The sequence below is a fragment of the Enhydra lutris genome, unplaced genomic scaffold (assembly GCF_002288905.1).
Source record: "Enhydra lutris kenyoni isolate GAN:26980312 unplaced genomic scaffold, ASM228890v2 scaffoldscaffold9, whole genome shotgun sequence".
In the NCBI taxonomy this organism is placed as follows: domain Eukaryota; kingdom Metazoa; phylum Chordata; class Mammalia; order Carnivora; family Mustelidae; genus Enhydra; species Enhydra lutris.
In genome coordinates, this window is record NW_019154093.1 from 33,640,449 (window position 1) to 33,652,606 (window position 12,158).

Here is a 12,158-nt window from a genome sequence, read left to right on the forward strand (position 1 = left end):
AGGTGAAAATGGCTCATGCTCTTGACTGCTGGGCTGGATAGACTACCTAGCCATTGTTCACGCTAGCCTCCTCCACACAGGTTCCTACTTTCTTCCTGTATCAACTTTTATAAGCGGAGTTGTGCTGTGGGAAGGAACATTCGCACAGTGGGAATTAGGGCACTTGTAATAATAAAGGGTTATTGGTCTCTCGTGTTACATATTCATCAAAGGTCGGCTGAGAGTTCTGCTACATAGCTTCTTACTCCAGGACCCAGGAGTACAGCCCCGATCTCAAACCCTGCCAGTTGCTGGGGCAAAAAAAGAGAGGGACAGAGACCTACAGAGGGAATGGGAACTATGGAGAGTTTCATACTCAGTTAAATGCTCTATCCTGAAAGTGACACACGATACCTCCACACACATACCATCACATACCATAGACTAGAGCAGTGGTTTTCAACCAGAAGTAGTTTTGCCCCTCCCCCCAGGGAATATGTGCCAACGTCTGGAGACAATTTGTTGTCACAGCTGGCAGCAGTGGGGTGCTCCCGGTGCTATCTAGTGGCTAGGGGCCAGGACGCCGCTAAATACCCTACAGTGCACAGGGCAGCGTCCCACCCCCAACCCCCACACCCCCAGCAAAAAAGAGTTTGGCCTTAAATGTCCGTAGGGCCAAGATTGAGCAACTTGGCTAGAGCTAACCGCAAGGGACCAAAAAGTACAATTTTGTGAATCTGTAAGGAAGGAAAAACTGGAATACTTGACAAATAACACTAATAATCACTGTGCATCCTAAAAACTGTTACAAAGGCCCCGAGGAAGCTATTTTCCATGATGGCAATGAAGATGAGTTGGAGGGATAGGCATGGGATGAGCCTTCTAACACAGTCAGCTCCAACTAAGGACAGAGGAGGCCCCTGGACCCACTTCTAAGATGCCCTTCCTCTGATGAGGCACTGTCTGAAAGAAATATAATGTGGGCCGTGGGTACAATTAAATTTTTTCTAGTATTCACATTAAAAAGCAAAAAGGAGCAGGTGAAATTAGTTTGATAGTATCGTCTATTTAACTCAGTATATCCGAAATACTGCCATTTCAACATGTTATCAATGTAAAAAGTATTAACAAGATCTTTTACGTTCTTTTTTTTGGTGCCATCTTTGAAATTTATTGTGTATTTCATACAACACATCTCAACTCGGCTAGCCATATTTCAAGGGCTCAGCAGGCGCCAGAGGCTAATGGCGACAACCCTGCGAGCTTTCTGTGCCTGGTACAGCATGGCGCTTGGCTGGGTCTCTGAGGCCCGGCAGCACTGCTGGAGCCCTGAGTCAGTAAGTTCTGAGAGTGGGCATCACTTGCAGGAGCGTCTGCCCCGCTGTGCATATGCTTGAGGGACGAAGAGAGACTGTGTAGTTTGTAGCTCACCTCCACTTCTGTCGTGCCTTCGCAGGTGCCTCATCTCCAGACATGGAGCCCAGCTACGGGGGAGGTCTCTTCGACATGGTGAAAGGAGGTGCAGGGCGGCTCTTCAGTAACCTGAAGGACAACCTGAAAGACACCCTCAAGGACACATCTTCCCGAGTCATACAGTCTGTTACCAGGTACGCACATTCTTTGTTTCAAGTTTTTTTGTTTTTTTTTTTTTTTTAATTTATTTGACAGAGAGAGATCACAAGTAGGCAGAGAGGCAGGTGGGGGCGGGGTGGGGGAGGCAGGCTCCCCACTGAGCAGAGCTCCCGATGCGGAGCTCGATCCCAGGACTCTGGGATCATGACCTGAACCGAAGGCAGAGGCTTTAACCAACTGAGCCACCCAGGTGCCCCTAGGTACATGCATTCTTGCTGGCTGAGTTAATGGATCCCCATGCCCCTCAAGGACCTGGTTACCTACCAGCTGCTTTTCTGGCTCAAGGACTGACCGTTGTGTGATGTAATTGCATGGATCGACCAAGCAATGTCACTGAAGCCATCACGTTGAGGCCTTCAGAAGCAACGCAGGCGCAGATGGCTCAGCGCATTACGTTAAAATATAGTGGTTGCCATCTCTGTCTTGTGAGTCCAGCATCCTGGGTCCTCATGCATTATCTGCCCTTGTTAATTAACCACGTGACCGAGGCAACTTAATTAGCCTCTCTGAGCTTGACTTTTATACTCTAATAGGATTCATGTCCCTGGTTGGTTTGAGAATTAAACAAGGTAATAATGCACATGTAACCTGAAAACAATACTTATGGATTATAATTGAAACAATTATTTTTTGTATCTTAATAGCCCTTTGAACCTTGTTTAGTGGAGGAAATTTCCTACCCTTCTACTGTATGAAAATTCTTACAAGCAGGCCATATGAATTGTTTTTTATTTGTAGGTATTAGAAAATTCTAGGGTTGCTTCAAATTACAGTATGCATTTTTTTTATTATTAACATATAATATATTATTTACCCCAGGGGTACAGGTTTGTGAATCATCAGGCTTACACAATTCACAGCACTCACTAGAGCACATACCCTCCCAAATGTCCATCACCCAGCCACCCTATCCTTCCCCTGCACACCCCCAGTACCCCTCAGTTTGTTTCCTGAAATCAAGAGTCCCTTAGGGTTTGTCTCCCTCCCGATCCCATCCTGTTTCATATTTTCCCTTCCTACCCCTCATGACCACCCCCCCGCCCTACCTCTCAAATTCTTCACATCAGAGAGGTCATATGATAATTGTCTTTCTCTGATTGACTTATTTTAATATGCAGTTTTTAATCATAAATTCACATGTCAAGTCCAAAATATTAAGCAACATTTTAACCTTTGTTCAGAGGTAAAAATTTATCCCTTACCTGCAATCCCCAGCTAGGGCCTGGCGGGCAGAGAAAGGATGTTCCTTGTTTCTCCATCACTTCCTTCCTTACCCTCCAGCTGCCCACACTTACAGGAGGTAGTCACACGTAGGCAAAGAGGCTGGAATAATCCATGTTAATGAATAAGCAGTGTTTTCTGTTCTTTGATTCTGCTCATGGAGTATCATCTACAAAGGGTACTGGCTACATCAGTTAGAGTGTAGATTTACGCTCCTGCGGGTGTGGGTTGCTGCTCTCAGCGATTGTTCTTTGTTAGACAGAAGGCCTTGAGGGCGGTCTAAATGCCTACTGGATGCAAGTGTCCAAGTCATAATGTGCAAGTGAATGAGAGAGTGGAGTCCTGGCATATTTGGATGATTTTAATGAGAACCCTTTCCTTGCTTTTAGCTACACGAAGGGAGATTTAGACTTCACTTATGTTACCTCCAGAATTATTGGTAAGTTCCTCACGTTTAATAACTGCTCAGTAGCTCAGCTTACAAGTGGCTCCCCATGGAGACAGCAAACCTGTTTAACCTATCTCTCTCTCTCTCTGATCCCTGCCAGTGATGTCCTTTCCTCTGGACAATGTTGACATAGGATTCAGGAATCAGGTTGATGACATCCGAAGCTTTTTGGATTCCAGACATCTTGACCACTACACGGTGTATAATCTGTCACCCAAGTCTTATCGAACTGCCAAGTTTCACAGCAGGGTAAGGAGTTTAAGCGCTGGGATCACATGGTTTGAAGACAAAACAGGGTCTTTTTCCCTTTAAGAGCTATCCTCAAAGCTTTGGTCCTCAGACCCCCAAAGCCGATTAACTATATACTCTGGGCACTTCTAGTCACAAAGTGTTTATTAGGCTATTATGAAATATTTTGAAGATTTTCCTTGGGTAAGGACATTTGCAGGAAGGTTTATCTGTTAATGAGATACCATATAATTTGGGGTCTCAAATCACTTATGGCTGGTTGTTCTGTTGTTAGGGCACATTGCTGTGAGGCTCAGTTGGAGATGGAACTGCTATGTAGGGCGGTTGACAACCCTTATACTGTAGCACTAATGATGCCTTTAACCACTCCTTCTTCCTACTTGGGCACCATGATGAAGCAGCGGTGCTAGACTGGTAGACACCAGCGTTCATGGAAATAGCTCTCTGACATTCAGTAAAGGTGCTTCTTTCATGGTAGCGGACAACACACAGGCAGTCCACCCTGTAGGTGTGGTAGTACTATTACTCATATTTGGAGCATTTACACTGTCTTCTGAGGTAGATAGGGACACAGAGAAGTGGTGACTTGCCCAAGACCATACCACTAGTAGGTGGTCTTAGGCTTGTGTTCTTAACTATTACTCTGGGCTGGCGATATTATTGGGGAAAGCTGGCTTATCCTTCAAAGGAGCTTTTTGAATGAGGCAGAGAAATATTTCTAGTTTCTGGCTGGTGAAGCCATGAGTGCTGGCTCAGGTTTGAATCTGATGAGAGTTTGATATTTCTGGCCACAGAATTCTTTTATTATTATTATTTTTTTAAGATTTATTTATTTGACAGAGATCACAAGTAGAGAGGCAGGCAGGGAGAGAGAGAGGGGAAGCAGGTTCCCTGCTGAGCAGAGATCCCGATGCGGGGCTTGATCCCAGGACCCTAAGATCATGACCTGAGCCAAAGGCAGAGGCTTAACCCGCTGAGCCACCCAGGCATCCTGGCCACGGAATTCTTGAGTGACTCACTAAATGAAGTCTTTTTCTCTCTCAAGAACATCTTCAAATATTTTGATTTAGCCTTAGATATGATTGGTTTTGTAAGTATGTCTGAGTCTATTAATAAATAGAAAGGATTTTCTATACAGTGGACACTTGAAGAGTGCAAATTGATTTCAAATAAACAGAACATTAGTTGGTTGTCCATATGGTGTATCCAGGATCTCAGCCTTGATGCTGGAACACATTTTGCCCCAAATTTCAGTTGCCATTGATAATCTCTGGGTTTCAATTTCTGGATCTGTAAAAAACACGAGAAGTTTGGTCTCTATGTTCTCTAAGACCTCTACCTGCCTTAATGTTCAATAAGATAGGAGAGGGTTTTGCTAAGGACTTTCTTTTCTCTGAGTGTTCCTGGAATAGGCAAGAGGAAACTCAGTGGATCTCAAATTTAGTGAGCAACAAAACCACCTGGAGTGCTAGTCAAACCCAGGCCCCGTATTTCTGATTTCATCAGGGCAGGAGAGTGGTGGGAGTCTGCACTGCTAACAGCTTTCTGGGTGCTGTTCCTGCTTGCCCTGGGGACCGCTCTTCAGAAGCAGTGATAAAACCATTTTGAAGCAGTTAGGTCTAAATTGTCATTCTCTAATGGAGATTTTAAATGCAGCTTTTTAAAATTCCCTATAATTAACTGCCTTTCCAACTCTTCTTCCATCTATTACCTAATTCAGAGTAAGTGAATTAACATCAAACAAAAATGTGGGTAGATATTCTGTTTCTAACTCGGACACAAATCTTTTGATTTTTTTCTTGTTTGGAGACTCCGTCAATGTCATCATTTTCATAACTGAAGGACTATCATAGAAATTTTATTTGATCTTGAAAGATCTGTAATCGTCTGGAAAAATTTTGCTCTGAAAGTAAATAAAGATATACCATTATAGAAGCATTCATACAGATGAGGTTGTCTCTTTGTATCAGATCTGTAAAAGCCGTCTCTATAAAGGTATTTTTAAAAAGGCATCTATTAGTATAATTACATATTTTGTGATCAGTCTTAACAGTCTTAACCACAAGACCAGGACTTACATATTGAGCATCGGTCCTGGGTTGTTCTCGTTTGCCCTAGAAGAACAGGAGGTATGTTTAGCTTATTGCCACCTAGGACAGTGGCTGGCTTGGCTAACACACAGTTCCCAGAAGAATGAATGTGCCAAGAATTATTAAACACATAGATACAAAATAAATATTTGGTTCTTTTTCTCAAGACACTTAAGCCTAGCTGGAAAGAGAAGCCAGGGGATGTCTGGGTGGCTCAGTCAGTTAAGTATCTACCTTCAGCTCAGGTCATGAACCCAGAGTCCTAGGATAGAGCCCCACATTGGGCTCCCTGCTCAGAAGAGAGTCTGCTTCTCCCACTGCCTTCTGCTCCCTCTGTTTGTTCTCTTTCTCTCTGACAAATAAATAAATAAAATCTTAAAAATCTCGGTCCTTTTCACCTGGGTGGCTCAGTGGTTTAAGCCTCTGCCTTCGGCTCAGGTCATGATCTCAGGGTCCTGGGATCGAGCCCCACATCGGGCTCTCTGCTCGGCAGGGAGCCTGCTTCCCCCCCTCTCTCTGCCTGCTTCTCTGCCTACTTGTGATCTCTGTCTGTCAAATGAATAAATAAAAAAAAAAAAAAAAAAAAATCTCGGTCCTTTTTCTCCCCAGCACTAATACCACAAATTGATTTCCATCTCATTGTTGCATTACTTAGGAAAGGTTTTTTATTTTTGGTTCTCATCTCTCAGGGCATGAGGGCTAGAACTATTTCTTCCTCCTTACAGGACAGTGGAGTATTAGGTGTGCAATTAAATCTTATTTTAACAAATATGGATGGCACAGGGTGCCTGACTGGCTCAGTCAGTAGAGCGTGTGACTCTTGATCTCAGGGTTGTAAGTTCAAGCCCCATGTTGGGTGTAGAGATTACTTAAAAATAAAATCTTTAAAAAGAGAAAAAAAAAAAAAGTAGTATAGATGGCATAGTCTTCCATAAATTCCAGTGTTGGAAAAGACCAAATATGAGACTGGTTTTATTTACAGACTCACAGAAGTCGAGTTCTGTGTATATCTGAACTCAGTCACTTTACATTTTAATTGAGTGATGTGTGTTTGGGGAGATGTGTGGTGGTGGCAGAGCGGCTGTTTCCAGGAAGATTTCACTTTGCTGAGGGGGGTCATTTTGTATTGTGATTAGCTTTTATGCTTAGAAGCCACGTGGTTTGATAGGAATCATAGGAGATAATCAACTAGCTGTTTTCTTAGTATTTGCATGTGGAACAGAACATTAGAAAAGGACTTACATTTGGTCTCCATGTTGACAGAGGCCCCAACTCAAAACAGTACTTGTCAGAGTGCCCCACTTTCAAAGGGGAGTGCTAGAATGCCTATTCAGACCCGCACAGGATGTACTGAACAGCAGTTCTCTTACTTTTCGTAGCCAGTTTCCACCTTGAGGAAATAAAAATGACCAGTGTTGACACTAAAGTCCTAGAGACCAAGGAGATGCATTATCTAAACCAGGTGTTCCTAATCTGAGTTAAAGAAACGCAAGTCCCCTGTGTATCTAGACCCATGGATGGACTTCAGAGAGTTTAACCATCTCTTCCATTCCTTTTTTCCTCCCTCTCTCCCACCTTTCCTTTTCTTTCCCTCCCTCCCCTCCTCCCTCCCTTCCTTCCTTCCTCCCTTCCTCTTTTGACAGTAAACTATACATGACATAACCATATACCATTTCAACCACTGCTAGGAATACAGTTTGGTGACATTGAGCACATTCACAGTGCTGTGTAACCATCACCACGGTCTAGCCCACACCTTCTCTAGCATCTCCCAAATAAACACCCATCCACTCTGTGGGTGTGTGTACACTGATTCACTTTCTGCACACATTTACAGCTCTGCTCAGAATATCAGGGACCACCACTTTATACACTGCTGTTGGCAAGAGATGGAAAACTGGATGAATGGACACTAAGTTGAGGCTGGCCCTAAAGTTCTTACATACTGATAGCGCTCCACTGCTGCTCTGAGTGTTGTCCCTCCCCTGTTCAGCCAGGTAGAAAAGTGTGCTGAAGGAGCCCCATGAGGAGCATAAATCATCATCATCATCATCATCATCATCATTCCAGGTTCCTTTAGAATCTTTCTTCATTTTGACTATTTCTAAACTACATGATCTTATAGGACTTCTTTTGAGAACAAATTGATTTGGGGGAAATATGCTACCAACTTGAACTTCATAAAGCTCAATCTTTTGTTTGTTTCTTTATTCGTTTCCTTCCAGAGCTCACCAAAGAGGTCACCGTAGCTCTCAGGTATTTTGGTTTTGGTTCATGGTTGGTGAGAAGGGTTGGCCATAGAGGAGTGACTTTACAGCTTCTACTTCATCTCTCCCTCTGCCACCAGTCTTCAGTGTAAGGATAGGAAATAATGGGGTGAGGTGGAAAAAAAACCCCAAAAAACCCTGGCCTAGAAGTTAGAGGGCCAGGGATCCCCACACTCTAGTTCTGCAGGCTTCAGTGAATTGAATATCTCTACCTTAGAAAATACAGCCATCACTTGAGACCATAACCACCACACAAATGTAAGAGGGAATTGCAGTTAATAATCAATCAGCCAGTGTGGTAGAATAGGAAGTACACGACTCTTCTTATTTTATTATTGAGATGAAAATTATAGCATATACACAGATTTCAAACTTTAAAAATTACCCGAGGTTCACATCACAGCTGCTCCTCTTCCTGGTTAAATCACCATTTTCTCCTGTATAAATTAAGGATGACAAGACCAATATCTATCGTGCAAATACTTAGAAACTTTTTCTGTAGGTTTGCTCTAAGGAATAAACTTCATAGCAGATCTGCACTGTAGTAAACATTTGGTAAGTGGTAGTTATGATTAATGTTATTAATAATAAAATGCCACAAGAAATGATTGACTGACCCCTGTTTCCCAAAAATAGTGTGCAGATTCTTAAAACACTGGATATGGCTCTTGAGTTCAATTCTCTGTAGTACCTTTTGCTCTTGTGCCCAGCAAGTGGGATGCTTCGGCCATCTTATCTCACCCTTGGGGTGATGGAGAGATGAAAATGGAGCATCTAGCCCTGGTGCTGTTTGGCTTCTTTCCCCACTGCGTGGTATCATGGCAGCCTGTAATCCATATGGCATTTCCTGACGCTTATGGCTCTGGGAGATGTTTAGAAAGACTGGAGATCGCATTGCGAAGTGTCACATGCCCAAGAATTGTGGTTATTGCACGAACCTGTGAACCCCAGGGAGCTACAAAAACAGCTTGTGATTGAATTCCTTAAAACATTTTTGTTTTGTTTTGTTTATGCCTTAATGTTTCTTTTTCCCCTTTTAGACAGAGTACATGCTTTAAAAAAAATTCTAATTGTATGTTTGCTTAATGGTGTATAATTATATATCAAGTAAATATATAATTATGGAATACTTTAAATTAATATTATTTGCTTGATTGATTTAATGATTGTGGAGCTTTTAGCCTATTGTGCTAAGAACAATTTAGCCAACTTTTAGCTGAGACTCATTACAGATACTGACATTTAAAGTGTTTGTATGGTTGACAGACAGCTTGTAAGAGGTTTAAAAATACTTCCAGGAAAAACCGTTTTTTTGTTTTTTTTTTTTTATACTTTTACATGATTGCAACCTAAAACAACAACAAAATTGATTCACTTGTTCCTTCCCTGAGTGATTGTACATGTGGACAAATCTCAGCACAAGAAATGATTGCCAAATGGGGTGCATTCCTTTGTTCTTTCACTCATTCATTCACTTAGCAAATAACCTACTGAGCACCTGCCATTCAACTGACACATGGACACGACTCTGAGGTTACAAAATGAATAAGTTTGGTGTGTCTCTTCTCATGGGGCTTAGTGGCTAGAGGGGTAGATGGATGCAAACGGTTAATTTGAGTACAATTGGAAAATAAGCTGGCACTCACCATGCTTATGTTGTGCTACTTAATTCTCCTAACAGTTTTGTAATGCTCATTTTCACTTTACACATGAGAGGTTTTAAGCTCTGAGAGATCAGTAACTTGACTAACGTTAATCAGGTCGTAAGCAGTAAAAAGCAAAGGTGAAAACCCAGCCTGTGGGTTCAACCTTGTTGTTCAACTGATAAAAGCTTTAATAGATGAGAGTGGACAAGAACATGTGTACAAAGACCTAAGTTAATGAAGATTTCTGCCTCTGGGTGTTAAACAAACTTTCAGAGACAAAAGAACACTTGAACTTGGGTTTTAAACGATGAATGTACACTTACCAATGGAAGAAAAACACTGGAGACAAGAACTAGCTTATACAAATGTACACTTCAAAATTTGTCTTCCCAACTATTCTTTTTTTTTTTTTTTTTAATCAATGTATCATTTCTGTTCCTTGAGAACACATCAGTGGGGAATCCATTTGGGGGTAAAGAATGGACCAAACACAGCCCTGATTCATATTGGGTAGAAAGGGGCAAGCTGATATAGAGTCTAAATTGACAGACGGCCAGTAGAGGGTCACCCCGGATTGTTTGGTAGCTGTGTGAAGTGTTTCAACGACTGTGTTTACTAAAATCACACCCATCGTTGCCAAAAGATACAGGTAAGTGAGTCATTACCCTACAACCATCTTATAGAAAAATGTTACAAATTAAGCTTAAGGAATGGACTTTCTTGACAACCCCAGAACGAGAAACTCCAGGCGTTTGCCTTAGGATGTCTGCTCTAGAGAGACCACACCGCATTTCCCATTTATATTTTGACTAGTGATTATCTGGTTCCCAGAAAAGGGCAACCAAATAGATTACTCCGGCTTCCCTCTCCCCACTGTTAAACATTAGGAATTTGAGACATATGGGGTTTCTTAGGCCAGCGGTGGTAGTGTTTCAGAGTATTTTCTGGTGACACCATCCACACAAAAACCTAGTCTTTCTCCAGAATTCCTTACCTCAGTAAATGGCACCTGCCATCCTTTTATCCAGCCATTCAGGCTGGAAACCTAGGGTCATCCTTGACTCTTTCCCCCTCATCTCTTAAGTACACCCCTCCACACTCACTGCCCCCATATGATCAGTATCCAAGTCATACATATACAGGTATTCCATCTCATCTCTAATTCCTGAATCCCTCAAGTCCCACTGGCACTCATCTGGCCTAAGCTGCCATCATCCCTGACTTGGACTCCTCAACAGCCTCCTGGCTGGTCTCCCTGACTACTCTCATGGCATCCACATCCATTCTCCACACTGGATCTTGAGACGTCTTCGGAAAATGCAGATGAGAGTCACTCTCCTTCTTCAATATTTTCCCAGCTCCTAACAGACCTTGAGTGATCTGGTCCTTTAGATAAGTAGACTTATCTACCCAGGGTAGATAAGTCTACTTATCTAAAGGGTAGATAAGATAAGTCTACATTCTTATCAAACAGGGTTTCATTCATTTTATTCAAACATATCTGACTTTATCTGAACCCAGGGCTTTGCACGGGCAGTTACCTGATACAATAATGATCATAATAACTAACATTCCTTAATCACTTTGTGTGTGTCAGATACTAAGCTGAGCCCTTGAAATATATACTCATGTACTAACCACATCCTGTGAGGTAGGTAGGTAGGTACCACTCACCACATTTTGTGAAGGAAGAAAAGCTAAAAGAGGTCATAGAGTTTGCCCAAGTCTAAACTTCTTCTTATCTTTGTTACCTAAATTAGTAAATATCTTATCAGTTGGGGTTCATGCCTGATATTTTGAATCAGTGATGATCTCTACCAGTCTACTCTTGTTGTCCAGTGATTTATATTCAGAAGATCTGGGTTGCGCTGCTGGTACTGACCAACAGTATGACTTTAGACAAGGCAACCTCTGAGAGTTAGTTTTCTTATCTGTAGAACGGGGATCACATTAATACCTGACTTGTATGATTATGGTACAGCTCATAGCCAAACAGAATTCCAGGAACATAGTCAATGCTCTGTAATGGGTTAAAGGAACACATGTATTAGATGAATGAAAATACTGAGGATTGCCTCATGGACTTGTGAGTTCTCTCTTTAAGACAGAAATAAGAGCTCTGAACAAGGGTATCTTCGGCTTACTCTGCAGCTCTTTTCATGTTTTCATGACAACTAGGGTAAAATCAGGGATAATGTAGGATTTATAAGGTAATACTGTAATTAAGTATATAATAGGCAGGTCAAACATTTTATTTTATTTTATTTTATTTTATTTTTTTTAGATTTTATTTATTTATTTGACAGAGAGAGAGAGAGAGATCACAAGTAGGCAGAGAGAGGCAGGCAGAGAGAGATGGGGAAGGAGGCTCCCTGCCAAGCAGAGAGCCCGATGTGGGGCTGCATCCCAGGACCCTGGGATCATGACCTGAGCTGAAGGCAGAGGCTTAACTCACTGAGCCACCCAGGTGCCCCCAAACATTTTATACTTCATAGAAATTAAATGCAACCTCACAGAATTAAAAAAAAATCCAAACATATAGTTTAAATGGTCTATTTTTTTTTTTTTTTAGAGAGAGAGAGAACATGCGTGCATGTGTTTGTGCATGCCCAGGTGTAGGAGAGTG

At 42.1% G+C, this 12,158-nt stretch overlaps 1 protein-coding gene across 3 annotated transcripts in view; it reads left to right on the plus strand.

The window, feature by feature from the left end:
• The window catches only part of LOC111143270 (DnaJ heat shock protein family (Hsp40) member C6), a 138,129-nt gene that overhangs the window by 94,207 nt on the left and 31,764 nt on the right, over positions 1–12,158 (plus strand). For all 3 annotated transcript variants that reach the window (XM_022496897.1, XM_022496898.1, XM_022496896.1), the window contains exons 2-4: positions 1,436–1,586; positions 3,222–3,271; positions 3,381–3,529. In XM_022496897.1, the coding sequence (XP_022352605.1) occupies positions 1,453–1,586; positions 3,222–3,271; positions 3,381–3,529 (333 nt within the window). In that variant the 5' untranslated portion in view covers positions 1,436–1,452. The remainder of the gene's footprint in view (positions 1–1,435; positions 1,587–3,221; positions 3,272–3,380; positions 3,530–12,158) is intronic.